This window comes from Corylus avellana, chromosome 7, assembly GCF_965113065.1.
Source record: "Corylus avellana chromosome 7, dhCorAvel1.hap1.2, whole genome shotgun sequence".
Lineage (NCBI taxonomy): Eukaryota > Viridiplantae > Streptophyta > Magnoliopsida > Fagales > Betulaceae > Corylus > Corylus avellana.
Genome location: NC_142496.1, coordinates 25,185,471 through 25,204,100, shown reverse-complemented (window position 1 = coordinate 25,204,100; position 18,630 = coordinate 25,185,471). Strand labels below are relative to the sequence as shown.

Genomic DNA, 18,630 nt, shown 5'->3' with positions numbered 1-18,630 from the left:
TATATTTTTTCTTTTTTGAAGTGTACCAAACATGTACTTAATGAAAAGTATAAAAGAAAAGAAAAAATAGCAAGAAGAAAACTTAAATTCTGATTATCAAAATATTAATAGAAAATTAGTAGGAAATTCTGATATTGTTAATGTAATACTTATTATATTTCAACTTATTATATTTCAATGAAGATAAAACCAATAAATTTCTAATAATTTCAGAAAAATAAACAAAGAATAAACAAAATCTTACAAATATCATTCCTTCTTTTTTGAAATAGTAGTCATTGCTTTCTCATTAAAACAAATCAACTTATGGAACCATATGCTCCATCATTACAATGTTTGAGATACAATCAAAATAAAATCTTCACTCCATAGACAAAATCTTCTCTCTTCTTTTCAATACAAAATAAAACACATATTTTACTCAATATTTAATGCAATCAAATAAATCTTTTCAACACTTTCAAAAAATGCTAGAAAATCCGAGTAAATCACAAAAACGAGAAAAAAAAAAATCCAATAAAATATTCAAATGAATTAAAACATAAAATCTTATTGGTGTGATACCTATTATATTTCAATACAAAGAAACTTTCTAAAGAAACAAACATAAAAATAATAAATTTACTGTCATGAAAAATTTATACATAGATACACAAAGATAAATCCAAGCAACAAAATTTTCAATTAAATAGAAACCCTAGATGGAATCAAATACAGTGCAAAAATAAACAAAATCTTTTTATTTTGTAAGTAGCTAATAAAACAAAAACGTGATCAGATAAATCCTCTCAGGTTCAATGTTTAATTATTTCTTTAGTGTTTCAAAAGAGTTTCTATTCCTTTTTTTTTTTTTTGGGCACAAAAGTCAAATAAACACACTATAATCTTTCATTGGCCCACTAAAAATCCAACCAATTTATTATCTTAATTTAGAAGTTGCAATTTTCATCAAAGAACAAAGTGAAAAAAAAAATAAAAATTACAAATACAGTTAATACTCAATTTTAATTGTTTGGAGAGGGTTGTGTTATTCTTATTAAGGGTTCGTTTGAGATTGTAGTTTTAATAAGTACGATTTTAAAAATTGATTTTTTAAAAAATTGAGTTTTTGAAAGTTTAAGAATAAGAATTACTTCGGGATTGAGTTTTCAGGTTATTATCTTAAATTCAGAAGTTGCAATTTTCATCAAAGAACAAAGTGAAAAAAAAAAAAAAAAACGACAATACAGTTAATACTCAATTATAATTGTTTGGAGATGGTAGTATTATTCGTATTAAGGGTTCGTTTGAGATTGCAGTTTTAATAAATACGATTTTAAAAATTAATTTTAAAAAAAATTGTGTTTTTGAAAGGTTAAGAATAAGAATTACTTCAGGATTGAGTTTGAAGGTTATTATTGTTGAAAAGTTGAGAGAGAGAGAGAGAGAGAGAGAGAGAGAGAGAAAAAAAAAGAAGAAGTTAATTCTTGAAGTTATAGTTTTTATCAAATAAAAAACATACACATGAAAGATTAAGAAGAAGAATTACTTCAAGTTGATTTTTTAGGTTGTTATATTTGAAGAGTTGAGAGAGAGACGTCGGAAGAGAGAGAGAAGAAAAAAAAAGAAAAAAAAAAAAAGAAGAAGTTAAATCCGTGAGAGAGAGAAAAAAAAAATCCAAAATAATTATGAGATCTTTATTTTGTAGGCCTTATTATTTTGTAGATAATCTATTATTAATTAAATTGTTTTTCAATAGTTTATTATTTAGAAAAAAAAAAACGATTCTTATTTTTTAAATTATCTATTATTACATGCATAAAGTATATGTACAAAACAAAATCTTCTCTAACCTTTTCTAAATTTGAATTTAAAATATTAAAGGGACTAAAAGTATTAATACATAATAATTTGATTTGTATTATTTATTTCTTTATTAGATATGGACATTAATAATATTTAATATTGTGCATTAAAGGTTTTTTTTTTTATTTATTTTTTATTTTTTAACATGCATTAAAGGTTTGAATTTAATGAAATCACATATACACGTGACTCATGGAATTGGATAAGATCAACACCTTTTATATATATATATATATATATATATATATATATATATATATATATGACATGTGACTCATGGAATTGGATAAGATCAACACGTTTCCTTACCTCCGGAGTCCAAGTGTTCACATCTCTTTTCCATGGGTAATGGCGTCATCGAGGTTGGAAAATTGGGGTGAGAGTGAGACATTAAAATGTTGATTTCTTTCTATGTCCCAACGGCTACGGCGCCTTTGACCCTTGTGCTTGCCTCCGATTGGACCAATTGTCTGTACCCTGGCCTCTACTTTGCTCATTGTTTTAATATTTCTATTAATCAGCTAGAAAAAAACATATGTTATATTAATAGTAATGTTATGAACCATCTTTTTATCTTCTTGAAGTTAATATAATTTTTAAAATCATCATTAAATTTTAGATGAATCAGGATTTTGATCCAATGATGATTTTGAAAGCCACATCAACTTTAGGAAAATAAAAAGATGATAAAAAGATGATCTCTATCATTACTCATTATTATTAGCTAACTAAATTTGCAATGCCCGTAAAGTTCTAATGATTTTTATCTAACAAATAATATTAAGTTTTTTTTTCCTATTCAATATGGGAGAGAGAAAATGAGAAAGTACATACATAAGGAGAAAATAAAAAGGGTGGGCAACCCTAACAAAAGCCCCTAAACAATTTGAGGTTAGCGCAACAAGTAAAGGATAACGAACAAGTGTGGATGAATTAAATAAATGACCTGGACCATTAAGAGAATAAGAGCGGCTACAAAGGACTGCAATCAAAAGCAAAGCAAAGGGCTCCAAAATGAGTACGAACCGCAAAAGATTCATCAACCCTTCCTAAAGTGACATGAACCACAAAAGGTCCCTTAATCCTTCTCGAGCCCTCGCAAGAAGCACAACAATCAAACTTGCACCGTAAGAGGCTAGATCGGAGCCAAAATTAAAAATCTTTACCTTAAAATAACACACAAGAACAGAGAGACTAAAGCTAAAGCCCACACAAAACAACAACAACAACAACAACATAAATTCACGAGAAAATATATAAAAACAACAAAAAGCCCAAAAAACAGCAGTGCTAGTGGAGGGAGAGGTAGTGGATGGTGGATGGAGGGCATTGGCCAGCACCGAGGAGCTGGGAGAAATGTGGGTTTTTTTTTTTTTTTTTAGTCCAATTATAACACAATGATATACCTGATATTCACTTGGCCAGTCTAGATCGCAATTTAGGCTGAATGGATTGGGCCTAAAGGCCTGTTTGAATTTGCTTTTGAGAAGCCTAAAAGTGCGTTTAATACTCAAAATGTCTGTTTGAATAAAAATGTACTAATTTGGTGAAAAAAAATTGAAAACGCTTTTAAAGGTCCAAAAAGTAAAAAAATGGCTAAAACGCACTTTTGGCAAAGACTTAAAAATAAAGTTTTTGCCAAAAAATACTTTTTGACTTAAAAACTCTATTTCTTAAACACAATTCCAAACATGTAATGTCTAAGCCACACACCCCAATAGGATATGGAGCACTAGGAATAAGGTATGGAGGATAATCACTCTAGGTAACAACCACATCTTATTAACTTCTAATATAGAAAAAATAATCCTCTATTTAGCCAAAAAAAACAAAAAAGGAGAAAAGGAAAACCTGCAAGCAACACCCTTGCCATATAGCGGGTTTGCTCACAACCACATCTTATTAACTTCTAATATAGAAAAAATAATCCTCTATTTAGCAAAAACCCTTGCCAGATAGCGGGTTTGCTGTATGCAGGTTGCAGCAGAAAACTCCAAGCTGGTCAAAGTCCATCTTTTTTAATCCAATTATATATCCCATTCACTGGAATGGTCCGTAAGGAAGGTGCCAAGAAGTTGTATTATTTAATTACGATCGATCCAACGCAGCTTTGACTTTTCTATGTATTTAAGGAGCTATGGCGGTTCTGCAATTCGCTTTCTCAATTTTCTCTACTAAGTACTAGTCTTGCAACTTCTTCCATGGCATTCCACGGAGCTTCTTCCTCTTCCTCTTCCGTTTCCAGCTGGGCTTATGATGCATTCTTGAGTTTTAGAGGCGAAGATACTCGGAAAACTTTTACTGCTCATCTATATGCAGCTTTATGTCGAAATGGAATCAACACCTTCATGGATGATAAGCTTAGAAGTGGAGAAGAAATTTCACCGGTACTTGTCAAAACCATTGAAGAGTCGGAGATTTCAATCATTGTACTTTCTAAAAACTACGCATCATCTCGATGGTGCTTGGATGAGCTAATAAAGATCCTTGAGTGTAGAAAAACAAGAGGGCAACACGTTCTACCATTGTTCTACCATGTTGATCCGTCTGAAGTACGAAATCAAACCAATAGTGTTGGAGAGGCATTCGCCGTACTTGAAGAAAGGTTTAAGGATGATAAAATGAAGGTACATGATTGGAAGACAGCCTTAACACAAGTGACAAATTTATCTGGGAGGCTTTTGGAGAACAAGTACTATTTCTAACCACTCTTGTGCCTTCCTTATAGATTATTCTAGTTTTTGTACTACTAACTTTTCTTTCTAGTCCTACATGTTTATATAATATGTAATTTTTGTTCTGTTAATGTGAAAGTAACTCATTATATGTTCTGTTATCTTTTCTATTGGTAGGAATGAACCTGAATTTATTTATGAAATCGTTGAATGGGTGAATTCGATATTAGTAAACAAGACATACTTTCAAGTTGCCCAGTATCCAGTTGGAATAGAGTCTCGTGTACAAGATGTGAAGTCGCTTTTAGATATAGAAAAGAATGACATTACATGCATGGTAGGGATCATCGGAACTGGTGGAATTGGTAAGACAACTATTGCCAAAGCTATCTACAACTCAATTGCTTCTCAGTTTGAAGGTAGTTGTTTTCTTGAAAATATTAGAGAAACTTCTGGCCAAAAGGGCCTGGTCCATTTGCAAAATAAACTCCTTTCTAAGATCCTAGGAGGTTCAAGTTTAATGGTCGACAATGTTGATCAAGGCATTACTTTGATAAAGAAGAGGCTTCGCCTAATAAGGGTACTTTTAGTTCTTGATGATGTGGATCAGTCGGTCCAATTAGAAAAGTTAGTTGGAAAAGGTCATTGGTTTGGCTTAGGAAGTAGAATCATTCTAACAACAAGAGATGAAAATTTACTTGGTGCACATGGAGTTTATTTACCATACCGGATGAATGTGTTGGATTACAATGAAGCTCTTCAACTCTTTAGTTGGAATGCCTTCAAAAGTGAAAAACCTCACGACGATTTTGTAGAACTCACAGAACATGTAATAGGTTATGCCGGGGGCCTTCCACTGGCCTTAGTAGTGCTGGGTTCAGATCTATTTGGTAAAGGCTTGTATGAATGGAAAAGTGCATTGGATAGGTATAAAACAATTCCAAATAAAAAAATTCAAGAAATACTTAAAATAAGTTATGATGGGTTGGAGGACACTGTAAAGGATATTTTCCTTGACATTGCATGTTTTTTCAAAGGAGAAAAAGTAGGTTATGTTAGAAAAATACTAGACAAGTGTGGTTTCTTCCCAGATTACGGTATAAAAGTGCTTGTGGATAAGTCTCTCATATCTATTGATAAGGACTTCGAGACATTAATTATGCATGACTTGCTACAAGAAGTGGGTAGAGAAATTGTTCGACAAGAATCACCCAAAGAACCTGGCAAGCGTAGTAGGTTGTGGTTTCATGAAGATGTTCGTCATGTCCTAGAAGGAAATACGGTAAGACTTATGTTAAAAACCATTTATAATTTACATTTGTTTCTTTTTCATAAGTTAAGCTACTAGAAAAATATTGAATTTTTTTTTTGGAATAAAAACTGCTAAAAAATTACATGCAAATATATGTATGTGTATAGATATATGTTACACATGACAATTGAATGAGTACATTAATGAATTTTATTTAAAAAACAAATAAAAATTATACCATAATTACACTAGATTTTAATTGGTTGTGTTTTCACTTTTCATAAAACCATTTGTAAAATTGTTTTCAAATAACGGGATAGTAAATTTATCACAACCTCTCTTGAGATTTTACAAAATAAATTTTTTTCTTAAAGGGTTGAGTATTCACGTAAAACTAGTGAAGCTCATAATAGGAGAACATGTGAGGTTAATCCCACCTTGACAAAAGGAAAAATTGAGAAATATTTTTACAAAATAAAATAAAAAGTTAAAAATAAATAAATAAAGTACGTACGTGTTGCTCCAAGGTGGCAGCAGCCATGGTGTTTATTTGGCAGCCTGGCTGCCACTGCCGAGCTACCAAATGCATCTAGTAGCCCCCACGCGACATCCAGATCCGTCTAGCGACCACCTCTGAGAATCCATCAGGTGCCAACAGTACAACTCCATTTTTTATGCATGTAATCAACATCCGTACACTTGGAAAAAAAATGTTCATAAACAGTATTTTCTTTGAAATATATATATATATATATATATATATATATATATATATATACACACACGATATTTAAATTTTATCAAGACAAGCATTATAGTTCTAGCAAGTGTTAAGATATGTAGAAATTCATGTTACGATTTTGCTGATACATTTAACTATACAAATGTTTTTTTTGTTAGGGATCAAATAAAGTTGAGGGCATATTAATAGATTTGCCTAAACAAGACTTGATACACTTGAGCTTCAAAGCTTTCAAGAAGATGAAAAGGCTCAGACTATTTATAAGCCGTAATGCACGCTTTTCTCAAGAGCCTAATTTTCTTTCTAATGAGTTAAGATTGCTTGATTGGCCTGAATATCCTGGAGAATCTTTTCCATCAAATTTTTCTGGAAGAAACCTTGTTGAGTTAAGTATGCCTCGTAGTCACCTGAAGGAGTTGGAGGGTGTCCAGGTAGAATTATTGTTTTTCATATTTCTTCCTTTAAGTTATGTTGTAAACTTCTTTCGAATTAATTTATTTCTTCTTTTTCTCGTCAGAATTTCCAAAACATGACATATATGGATTTCACTGATTGCAAGTTCCTAAGAAAAATTCCTAATGTTTCAAGGATTCCAAATTTAGAGAAAATGACTCTTGATGGTTGCAAAAATTTAGTTGAAGTTCATCATTCTGTTGGATTCCTTGATAAGCTCGTTGTTTTGAGTCTTAGAAAATGCTCTAATCTTACAAGTTTTCCAAGAAGCCTCAAGATGAGATCTCTCAAATTTCTTTTCCTTTCGGGTTGCTCAAGGCTTAAAACCTTCCCTGAAATTGAGTGTCAAATGGAATGTTTAGACTCCGTTGACTTTCGGGATACTGATATAGAGGAATTGCCTTCATCCATTGGAAACCTTGTCGGGGTTAGTTACTTATATCTGAGCGGTTGCACAAACCTTACAAATCTTTCGAATAGCATTTATCAATTGCAAGATTTAAAGTATCTTTTTCTCGATGGTTGTTCAAAAGTTAAGTTTTTAAAAAAGGTGGAGGATAACAGACAATCAATGCCTTCTGTTGTATCCGTAGAGGAATCTGCAATTTCTTCAGAGGTAGAATTACTCCAATTTTTGCCTTGGACGAATGCAAGCAATTCTAATGATGGTTTTTCTTCGATAGCATTTCCGAAACTTCGACAGTTGTATCTTGGTAGTTGTGCCCTATCGGAGTCAAATTTCTTTAGAACAGTTGATTGTGCCTCTGCGTTAAATGTTTTAGATCTATCAGGTAGTGATATTGTTACCCTTCCTCCATGCATAAGAAGATTTGTTGGATTGAAGTCCCTTACTTTGAAAAATTGCAAGCAACTTCGAGAAATTCTAGGACTTCCACCAAATGTAGAATATGTGAATGCTAGCGGGTGTGTGTCATTGGCAATATTTTTAGAAGAATTTAGAAGATCTCAATTGTTTAATACATGGGACCCGCTAGAGCCTATTGGGGTTGGAATGGGATTTCCTGGAAACAATGTCCAAACAGAATCAGATTTCTTGATTCAACATGATTGCCCTTCTAGTTTGGAATATCTATATCTATCAAGTAGCTCTATTGTTAGCCTTCCTGCCTGGTTCAACAGATTTGTTGGATTGAAGCGCCTTGCCTTGAATGATTGCAAGCAACTTCGAGAAATTTCAGAACTTCCACCAACAATTGGATGGATTGACTTGTCCAATTGCCATGAACTACGAGAAACTATGGGGAATGATCTGCAAATTCGTTTATTGAGTGAGGTACGTACCTCTATTTCACATATATACTTGTAATTAGTGAGTGCCTTGGTTTGTATGTCTTATCACTCATATTTGTGTAACAGGGACATCTCGAGGACCATAAATTTAGTTGTATATTTTCAGGAAATAAGATTCCAGACTGGTTCAACCATCGTAAAGAGGTTTTAAAAAGTAATTCATGTCAAATAGATATTAATGAGCATGCACCTTTGGATGAGGAGATCACAAAAATTGCTTTCTCTGCTGTTATTGGAACAAAAGCATATATCACTGATGTACAAGATGAAATAATAGAGGGTGGACAAGATGAAGATGAAGGTACTTTTGAAATTATCTTTGAAGTCACCAGTGATGGTATAACAATATATTCTTTTGTGGAAGATATCTCCAGTCAAATTCACTCAGATCATGTATGGTTGCACTATGATGTTCCAGAATCTTATGAGCTGGGAGATAATCTTCAAGTCACATTTAAGCTAAGGTCAGCATCAATGTTCTTTAAAAGTTGTGGATTCCATTTGGTACATAGGTATGAAGAGAAAGCTGATAGTAGATTTAACAGATGGTATTCAACTTTCTAAGGGACACCCTGAAAATGATGATGATAATGACAACTTGGAATTCAATTGGTAATTCAACTTTCTAAGGCACCCCGTAATGCTTATTAATTTTGTTTTGAGTTTATTCTTGAATGTGGTGGCTTTAGAGGAAAAGATTTGAAGAGATTACATGTTATTTGATTGAGTAATGCTATTTGTTAACATTTGGATCAACAAGAGCTTGTAAAAAAAAAAAAAAAATTAATGGTTAATATTCATTGTCACATCCTAATTATAGTTGTATAGTTGTATGATGATGTATGAGAGTTGACTAAATTTCATTTTTCTATTTAATTCGATGAAATTTAAGTCAATGTGAAAATTTGTTACGTTAAATAATGATTAAATTCAGCCAACCATGATGCATTGAATGCATTCCTTATTGGTGTTTGGGATTTTGTAAGTGTTTCTCTCCATTTTTTGCCCTCGAAATATTTTGTTATTAAATTTCATCCCACATGACATTTTTATAAACCTTGTGGGTTTATTTATACTTTATTAGGCCTTACAAAGCAAAGGGTTTATTAATTCCACGAATCATTTTTTGAAAAGTTTGATCCCTTTCCACCTTGATTCCATGTAGTTGCTGGAACCATCTTGGGTGTAAACTCCACATTTGAAATACATGGTGGCTTTCCCTTTATCTTTCCCCACATACTTTTCTACGCCATCGATGAATACTTTCACTTTCCCTCCATTCACATCGTGGATAATGTTTAGTCTGAACCACTTGTCGAACAGATTTGATGCCACCAACGTAGAACCATAATATTTCAAGTCTCCATTGTAGATCCTCAGCTGCAGAGTGGTGGCTCCCTCCACCGCACCAAGGATTTGCGCTATTGCCACACCGGTGGTCCCTTTGGGCACAAAAGCATACCCTTCAAACTACCAAACTCCCGATGAGTAGTCATGTCCCTGGAGTGAGCAAAATTCAACGAAGTTAAATTATCGCTTATTTCAAAAGCTTAAACTAAAAAGAAAATAGTTGATTTAATTAGAGAGAGCTTACAGCTATACGAATTTCAGTGCGTGGCTTGGTCGGGCTGTCGGGCTCGAAGGGCTTGTCATTGCTGTAGACCCATAACGTCCGAACTCCATTTTTGTAACTGTAACGATCCTGTAGGGGTACATTATATGGCCTCTGCAATTTGAGGTTGTCGTCTGTAAGAGGCACAGGGGTGAATCCATCGGTAGGATCAGCACCACAAAGGGGCTGAGGTTCGAAAGAGCTCACAAGAAACAGGATCACTAGAACGCTATAGCAGAAAGAAGAATTCATTCTCAAGTAGTTGTGAGGATTCGCAGCTCAAAACCAGGATTTATATTCTTGCTCTGGTTTCTTAACGGCTAGCTTAGCAGTTGACACGTGCAGATTTCCAGAGTGGACAATTGCCTATTAATTCCAAGGTTGCCTTGCTTGCAGGAAATGTTATAATTTAAACAGCCATACAACCTTTCAGGAAGGGACATTAGGCCAAGCTATTCTATCACCCTTCTTTTTTTCTTTTTCTTTTTTTTAAAAAAAATTATTTATTTTATGACCCTGGCTTCTCCGGCTTATTTGCACTTAAAGGGAATTCGAATCTACTGAGATTAAGGCTCTTACCAGTTGAACAAATATCTTGTTGAAGAAAGAAGAACAAGCTAGCTAGTAATATATTAATATAGATTTGTATATATATATACACAAGATATATAAATGAACTAACGAGTCAAGTAAACGAGTCGGTCAAGCTTTAAACGAGCTGAGCTCTTAATTAAGCTCCTATTGAATTTTTTTTAGTGAATCAAATATGTATCATTTACTAATCGAGCAGGTTTCTACAGTAACGAGCAGGTTTGTATAATATCAAGCTCGAGTTTGAGTTTGGGTCAAGCTAAATCGAGTGAGTTGTCAAACAAACTAATTTATTTACAACCCTAGTGGCGGGAGGCGGTGGAATGTGTCACGCGTGGTGTAAGGCTACCCACGCGTCGATGCATGTGAGACACTCGACAGCGAGTAAGATCTACTCGTGGGCTCGAGTAAAACACGTGCGCACATATGTATGTTGACCGGACGACAACAAGGCTAACGGCGGTTGGAAGTGGAGAGACCAAGGATCATGGTGGGGTAGCGTGTCTATTGGTGGAGCTTCCTAAAAATTGACAAATCTAATTTTGAACCAAAAACTTCAAGAAAAAAGGGAGAATCCGTGGCCGAGAATGGTGGAAGGAGGCTGAAATCGAACGATTTGCAATGAGGGAGAAGCTGATGGATAGGACCTCCAAATAGGCAGACAGAGCCTACAAAAAGGTGAGTAGGGCCTACAAAGATGCAAGAAAGGGTGGGGGAAGGAGGAAGAGGGATAAATGATAAAAATCATTATTTCAATCATTTTTTAACTATCTCCCTATAATAAATGGTTGAATCTACCATTGAATTTTTGTATGACCCACATGAGTTCACAAATCAATGATGGATCCATTAGATTTGCTAAAAAAGATGGTTGAAAGATGATTGAGACAATGATTTGTAGCATGTCTCGAGGAAGAGGGGAGTAAAGGAGAAGGGGTATTGCAGCTCGTGACTCGAAGAAAGGGAGAAATTTTTTGGAGGAGAGAGAAGTGAGCATTTTCAAGGGTTTAATAGCCTCTTAATTATATATAGATCTAGCTATAGGACAACAAAGCTTCCAGTATGGTATGTTAGACTAATTCAAGGTAATTAGTTGGCGAAATATGAATTAATTATGAGACCATATCAAATCACATATTTATATATCATTACAAAGCCTAGCCACCAGGATATATATATATATATATATATTCAAATCACACATATATATATAGCTAGCTAGCTGTCGAAATAATCAACTTTTTTTAGTCATAGCTAGCTAGTAGTAGTAATTGCATGCATTGACAATCATTTTTTGAAAAGTCTAATCCCCTTCCACCTTGATTCCATGTAGTTGCTGGAATTAAATGGGGCGGCATAAACTCCACACTTGAAATAAAGGTCTCCCGGTCCTTGATCTTTCACCACAAACTTCTGGACTCCATCAATGAAAACTGTAACTTTTCCTCCGTCCACGTCGTGGATCACATTCACTCTGAACCACTTGTCGTACAGACCACCCGCCACCAAGTTTCATTCTTTCGGACCACCTGCTCTGCATATTACCTTAATAAATCGAAAAATGTCAAAACTATGACACCCATTTCCTTTTCTTTCTTTTTCTTCCTTTTTAATCATGGCTTGGGTAAGGAGTAAGCTTGTGGTCGGTCCGCTAGCCGTGACGACGACGGCTACCGAACGAATAATAAAAGGGTATTATTATCATTTTGGGTCTTTTATTAATAATTCTCCTGATTTGTTTTTTGAATGTAAAAGGTACTCATTAGCCTATCACAGTTTCTATTCTCTATTTACATCATTGGAAGTTGGGAAGTTTGACCTCGGTGGCTGCAACACATGGCACCAACCACCATGGACCGGTGATTCCTCAGCATATTCTTAAAAAGGAAAACTCACGTACTTTTACCTCGTATTCTTGTCTTATAAGAATCCTATCAAACTTTTGACCACATCAATCAATCGAAAGTTCATTTGTCGATCTACACAATGCAACACAAATCAACTAAATAATGGCAGTCATGCCACAAGCCTCCACATGCCAGTATCTTCATCCTTCACTATTCTAAACGACATGTTGTTTAGGTGGGTCAAAACATATGACCTCTAAACAATTGTCAAAAGAAAAAATCGTCTTCTTCTTTGTTTACATTGTAAACGAGAAGTTGATTAGGTGATTCAACCGATTTGTGAAACACTCAATCTCAAATTTGGGCCTCTTTGTTTACTTTGCAAAGAAAGTTACGATGAGGTCCCAAAAAAACAATCTAGGAGCTTAAGGAGAGGGGGGGTAAGAAATTCTATTTAAGGTATGTCTCTTATGTCACATATATTATTGTGATTATAAAATATGTATAATTACGGTGTTCAGTAATTTATTCCAATTAAAGCTTAATCTATGAAATCAAATATTCTGAATTAAATTGTCAATTTAATTCTTGTGGAAACAAATATTTGAATTCATTACTAATTTTATTTTGTGGAATCAATAAATTGTATTAATTATTTATTTAATTTTTATTCCTTGATGAAAAGAATAATTAAGGTAACAACTCTAATTGAGGGTTTCCGACCTACCTATAAATAAAGCATGTGTATTCCATCAATTGACACTTACTGGTAGGTATAGGTCATAAGAACCTCTCAATATTTTTAGTTTTATAGTTTTGGTTGCTCGAAGCTGTTCTTCAATTGGCGTGGCTAAAGGTATTTATATAATTATTCATTTTGCTGCTTATTTTATTGTCAATTAGCATTTAATTATATATAAAATTCTCACAGAGTGAACTTTGTGTTTTTTTTTAAAAAAATAATTAACTTATATCTTATTGGTACACTACATTTTCATACATATTTTTTTTATAAGCGAATCCTAAATCCTTACTATAAAATTACTTGTATATTTTCTTGAGGGCCATGAACAAATAAAAGCTTTTTTTAAAAAAAAAAATTAAAGCATAAAATAAATGTCCCTTATAAATGATTTACTTGAAAAAAAGAAAAAGGTATATGGAGAAAGACATAACTCATTTGTTAATTTTTTTTTAAAGAGTTTTTTTTTTTTTTTTGTAAAGAAATAATTTAATGCGTATAAAGAAGAAAATAATTTGATTGTTTGGTAAATGTTTTTATCCTGAGAAAAATAGGGAGAGATGGAAGAGAAAGAACACAAATCAAATTGACCGACTTTTAACCTCCGCCAACACTCGCACTGTTTCTCAGACAAACTAAATTACCTCCTCCAACTTCCACTTTCCTAAAACAACACTAACTCTCTTTATCTCTCCTCTGACTGCACCATGAAGTGGCCGGCGACGCCAGGTCTCGGCGTCGCCGCCATGTCCTACGTGGTGATCGACTACCTCCGCCACCTATCGCCGGTGTGGCACGAGCGACTTCAGCCAGCACTCTGGTCACTGCTCGCTCTAATCGCTGTCATTCGCGTCCCATTCTACAAGCACTGGTCCTCTGAGTTTCGCGCGGCCATACCCTTCGTCGCTTCCATGATCTTCATGCTCTCAGCTCTCCTCTTCGAGGCTCTTTCCGTGCGCTTCGTCACCGCCGTGCTCGGCCTCGATTGGCACATGTAAGCATTTGCATTCCTGTGTGTATCTCTGCTGGTATATATGTTTTGGTTTTTGAGCTCGAAAGAGGGCGACCCAGATGATAAATCAGTGAAAATCTTAAGCTTATTTAGTTTGTTGTGGGTTTTTCATTGCGCTCGCAAGAGGGCGACCCAGATGATAAATCAGTGAAAAATCTGAAGCTTATTTAGTTTGTTGTGGGTTTTTCATTGCGTGAAATTAGGTGGGCCAAGTTGCTTTTGTTCGTTACTTTTTTGTTTTATTTATGGTCGCTCAAGCTTAAATTGTGTTCTTTTACTGCATTTTGTTAGATTATGAGGTTCTGTGAAATATGAACATGGGTTTCAGATTTGATTTCTAACCAAGTTTATGGACTATTGGGAATAACCGTATGAGGAATTGTTTGAGCTTTTGTAGGATTTGATCTGATCAGATATATTTGGAAAGTGGTTGGGATCAGAAACGCTAGATTAGGGTAAAGCATTAATAAAGACGATGACTGCATTGTTCACTGACGAAAAAAAATGTTGGTATTAATTACTCTTATGGGACCTGTCTCTGTTAGATTTGGTTGCTATAACAATAGCAAGTGATTAAGAGTGACGGATTTGGTATGCAAACACCTGTTTCTGGTCTGGGATATTTTGTTTCTTTCCATTTTTGGGTTTGTCAGCCCATAGCCTCAAAGTTAGATAGCAGAGTATCATCTAAGTATTGGCTTGAGCTGATAAACTTGTTAACTCTGTAACGGTTATGACTACTTCAATTAAGGTAAGATAGCACCTTCATTGGACTTGTTCTGAAATTATGTGTAAAATATTGAAGATAGACTGTTCATTGTAACTTCTTTGGGATTTCACTGCAATTGCTTTGTTGGCTGGGGACCTCACCTCATAATGTGGACATCTCTGTTTCGAATCTTCCCTGGCTTTTGGGGACCAAACTCACTCATCCAAAAAGTAAAAAGGATTTAATGCTTTTTTGTGGCCAATCATACCATGAATGCACATGCATGTCTTAGAGGATTTTGATGCAAGTTTCAAGATCTTATTGGCTTATATGCTTAGGGGATTAGTATATGATTTTTTTTTCTTTGTTCATTTGATAGGCCTCTAAAAAGATGTTGGATTCAGATCTCAAACTTGAGGCAGAGTCCATTTCAAATCTATAACTGTCCCTTTAAGAAGAGATGGTTGTATTGCATCTGTGCACAGAGGAAGAATTCAATAAATCTTTATTATGGCATGTAATTTTTTGTCAAAATTAGCATGTTTATACACATTTCAATATTAGAATGGCAAATTCAATATGTTTAGGGAATATAAAGGCTATGTGTCTTCCCAAAATGCAATTTTTGTCATTTAGGCAGTGACTCTTTACCAGATGGTACAACAATACACCCTAAACAGATAATAACTGAAATGCCTGTTGGCTATGAAGGTTAAAACATCATATTACTCAATTTCATTCGTCGTCTCTTTTGAATCTTTTCAGTTGGTAGCTGTTAATGAGCTTGAAGTAATGATTTACATATTTGCAAATGATTTTATCTAACGCCTGAGGCACTCATACATTGTGATTATTAAAGTTTTTTTATTCTGTTCATGTTCATTCATTCTGCTTCAAGCACAAATGCCAGTTTATAATCTTTAAGCACCACATGTGGTGCTATTTCAAGCTATGAAATCGCAACACCTGTCTACTTGCAAGAAGTTTCTTATTTGTTCTAGGCCTAAGGCCTGTATGGAAAATGGGAAGCTCCAATGCAGCCACAACTTGCAACTGCAAGACATCAATAGATAATACTTGTGCTTCCTGACGTGTATGTGCTATTGATTGACAAAAACTTCTTGTAGACTTAGTAACAAGGATATGAATATGGATATCATGCTATGTACAGGTTAGTAAGTGGAGTTTTGTGTATGTTTCTGAAGAATCATCTGAAAAGCCTGTATAAACATCACATGGTATTTTTTTTAGTGAAACAGTAAATTTTAAACTTTTCGAAATGCGAGATCTCCCAATTGCACGTTTCATGAGTTATAATGTGAAAGTTAATGTATTCTGCCATCTTGTGGCTCGTTACTAGGGGAATTCTAGGGACGATACCTTTAGTTTCCCATGCTACTTCGGCATTAGCTATTAGCTAAAAGTTAAACAATGGGATTATTGACAGGCTTCTTAACATTTGACAGTGATACACCTCCTCTTCCTGACACTGGCCAGTGGTTACTCCTTGCACTGAACGAGAAGCTTCCTCATCCCATAGTTGAGATACTGAGAGCTCGTATTATTGGACTGCACCATTTCCTAATGCTGTTCATGATGCTGGCTTTCTCTGTACTATTTGACTCTGTAAAAGCTCCTGGCCTTGGGATAGGTGCAAGATACATGTTCACCATGGCAATTGGCCGTCTTCTTCGAGCCATAACTTTTGTATCTACCATTCTGCCATCAGCCAGGCCTTGGTGTGCTACTGCTCGGTTTAGAGTTCCTGGATATCCTCATCGTTGGGCTCAGAAATATTATGTCCCTTATGCTTCAGATTCTAATTCTATTCGTCAGTTACTTCGAATGGATATAGCTTATGGTATGTTCTGTGTATTAAGTTCATTTGCTTCTGTAGATTTTGCATGGTTGGAATGTTATTTACTTGACCCTTTAACTCGGATTTGGTGTGCGCTGTGTTGATTTTATTTTTCTACCTACGTTACGTTTACCGGATTTTATGAATTAGTAACACTCCACATGCCTTGTTTTTTAATATGTCACTGAGCTTTGCTGTGGCATCAGATCATCCAGATTCATAAGAACATATTAAGATTTAAATGAATTTTTTTTCGCGACTTGCTTAATGGGTCCTCACTACACTATATGACCATGTCTACAGTAATGAGGCACCTCATATAGGTCTTCTTTACCAATTCAAAACACTCCATTCAATATTCTGCCAGAGGCTTCCTCACGCCTCAAAAGAATTTACCAAAAACAGAAAAAGAAGAAGAAGAGAAAAGAATCCCAGTTATCCTTTAGTTATTAGGTCTGAGGTTACTTAGCAAACCACAAGTTATGGGATGTTTTTAAAGGTATGGTGAATCAAGATTTCTGATTGTGCAAGTCTTGATAATTATGTTCTTTTATCGGGATTTATATTTGTAGAAAGGTCTTGAAGCATTTCTATAAGTTGGATTTTTGTGTTGGAAATGTGATGATACTGTATATTTTAGACTATTTTCATCATGATCCTATAGATTTTCCTCTGTTGTGGAAGTGGTGCATGTTAACATTTATTTTCTTCTATTGCAGCTGATACTGGAGGATACCCTAGTGAGTACCAACCAGATTGGGGTTCAATGAGCTTCCTAATTGATTTCCTGCGCCCAACTGCCTCAGAGGGATCTTCATGGTTCAGTCTGCTAAAGAAAGCCGGAGGCGGCTGCAATGACCTCCTTTACAGCGGCCACATGCTTGTTGCTGTACTGACAGCCATGGCTTGGACGGTAGAATTTATAATATGTTGTATTAACACCAGTTAAAAGCACTGAGGAGTTACTGATTCTTCTTGGCCTCTTTATATCTTAAACACGGTTGCAGGAAGCTTATGGAGGTTTTAGCTCAGCTCTTATATGGCTTCTCGTAGCGCACAGCGCCCAGAGAGAGATACGAGAGCGTCACCATTACACTGTTGACTGTATCGTGGCCATATACGTCGGCTTCCTCCTCTGGAAAATGACGGGTTTTATCTGGCCTCGCGAGGACGCTTCCCGAGGTAGAAGGCTAATTAAGCTAGAGAAAATCCAAGGTAGACTAATCCAAGCCGCAAAGGACTCGGACATGGAGAAAGTGAGGGAGCTTCTCGAAGAGGTGGAGACGGGCAGTCAAGAGAGTAAGAGCAAAGGCCCAAGCAGAGCTATGTTGGTGCTTGCTAGTGCAATCATTTTGTCTGCACTAACCATTGTTCTTCTGGCCTTAACATGGACGAGCGATGGATGATTTTCTTCAAACATAATTCCCATGCTTCATCACTGTACTTCTATTTTGTGTAAACTTTTTCTTCTATTTTTGTGATAGCTGGTTTTGTAGGGTCTTGTTATTTGAGGCTCTTCTGTGTACTGATTCTTGTGGGGTTTCATGAGCTTTATTTGTTTTTCTCCCACTTTTAGAAATATTTTGTCAGGTAGGGGAACAGGGTCCTCTTCCTTCTTTATTGTAAGAAGTATTTGATGATTTAATTAGATTTTACAGCATTTAATGGTGTATATATGGTGAAAATTTATATGTACTGTAAAATTTATTCTTGGATTATTAATTCTAACTAGGAAGTAGATTCCACGCTTCTAAAGACGCGTGGGATAAACATTCTCCATGAAGACGGGAGGAGCAACCTGCTGTCACAAATCTAATCTTCTTCACCCGCCCGTAGCAGCAAATTTTCTTCATCACACATCGGACGGTCAACCTCTACCTCATCGCCAAAGTCAAAATAATTACAGCGGATTTTCCAGTCCGTCGGATCTAAATAATATACTAGTCCTAATAAGCCAACGGCCACCAATGCAGTCGTCCTC

At 35.0% G+C, this 18,630-nt stretch overlaps 1 protein-coding gene and 2 pseudogenes across 3 annotated transcripts; 2 read left to right on the top strand and 1 right to left on the bottom strand.

Moving 5' to 3' along the window:
- Positions 1-3,996: 3,996 nt before the first annotated feature.
- On the top strand, positions 3,997-8,981 carry LOC132183979 (TMV resistance protein N-like; annotated as a pseudogene). The gene is made up of 6 exons (XR_015912799.1): positions 3,997-4,537; positions 4,698-5,802; positions 6,673-6,945; positions 7,032-7,471; positions 7,796-8,261; positions 8,345-8,981. The product of XR_015912799.1 is annotated as a TMV resistance protein N-like (transcript).
- A 314-nt stretch (positions 8,982-9,295) lies between these two features.
- Positions 9,296-10,142, bottom strand: LOC132183984 (citrate-binding protein-like; annotated as a pseudogene). The gene is made up of 2 exons (XR_015912901.1): positions 9,873-10,142; positions 9,296-9,778 (listed from the first exon to the last, which is right to left on the bottom strand). The product of XR_015912901.1 is annotated as a citrate-binding protein-like (transcript).
- A 3,489-nt stretch (positions 10,143-13,631) lies between these two features.
- Positions 13,632-18,321, top strand: LOC132185753 (Sphingomyelin synthetase family protein). The gene is made up of 4 exons (XM_059599528.2): positions 13,632-14,064; positions 16,258-16,652; positions 17,369-17,562; positions 17,657-18,321. Exons 1-4 carry the CDS (start codon positions 13,778-13,780, stop codon positions 18,053-18,055), a joined length of 1,275 nt encoding a protein of 424 aa, XP_059455511.1. The 5' UTR covers positions 13,632-13,777; the 3' UTR covers positions 18,056-18,321.
- Positions 18,322-18,630: the final 309 nt, after the last annotated feature.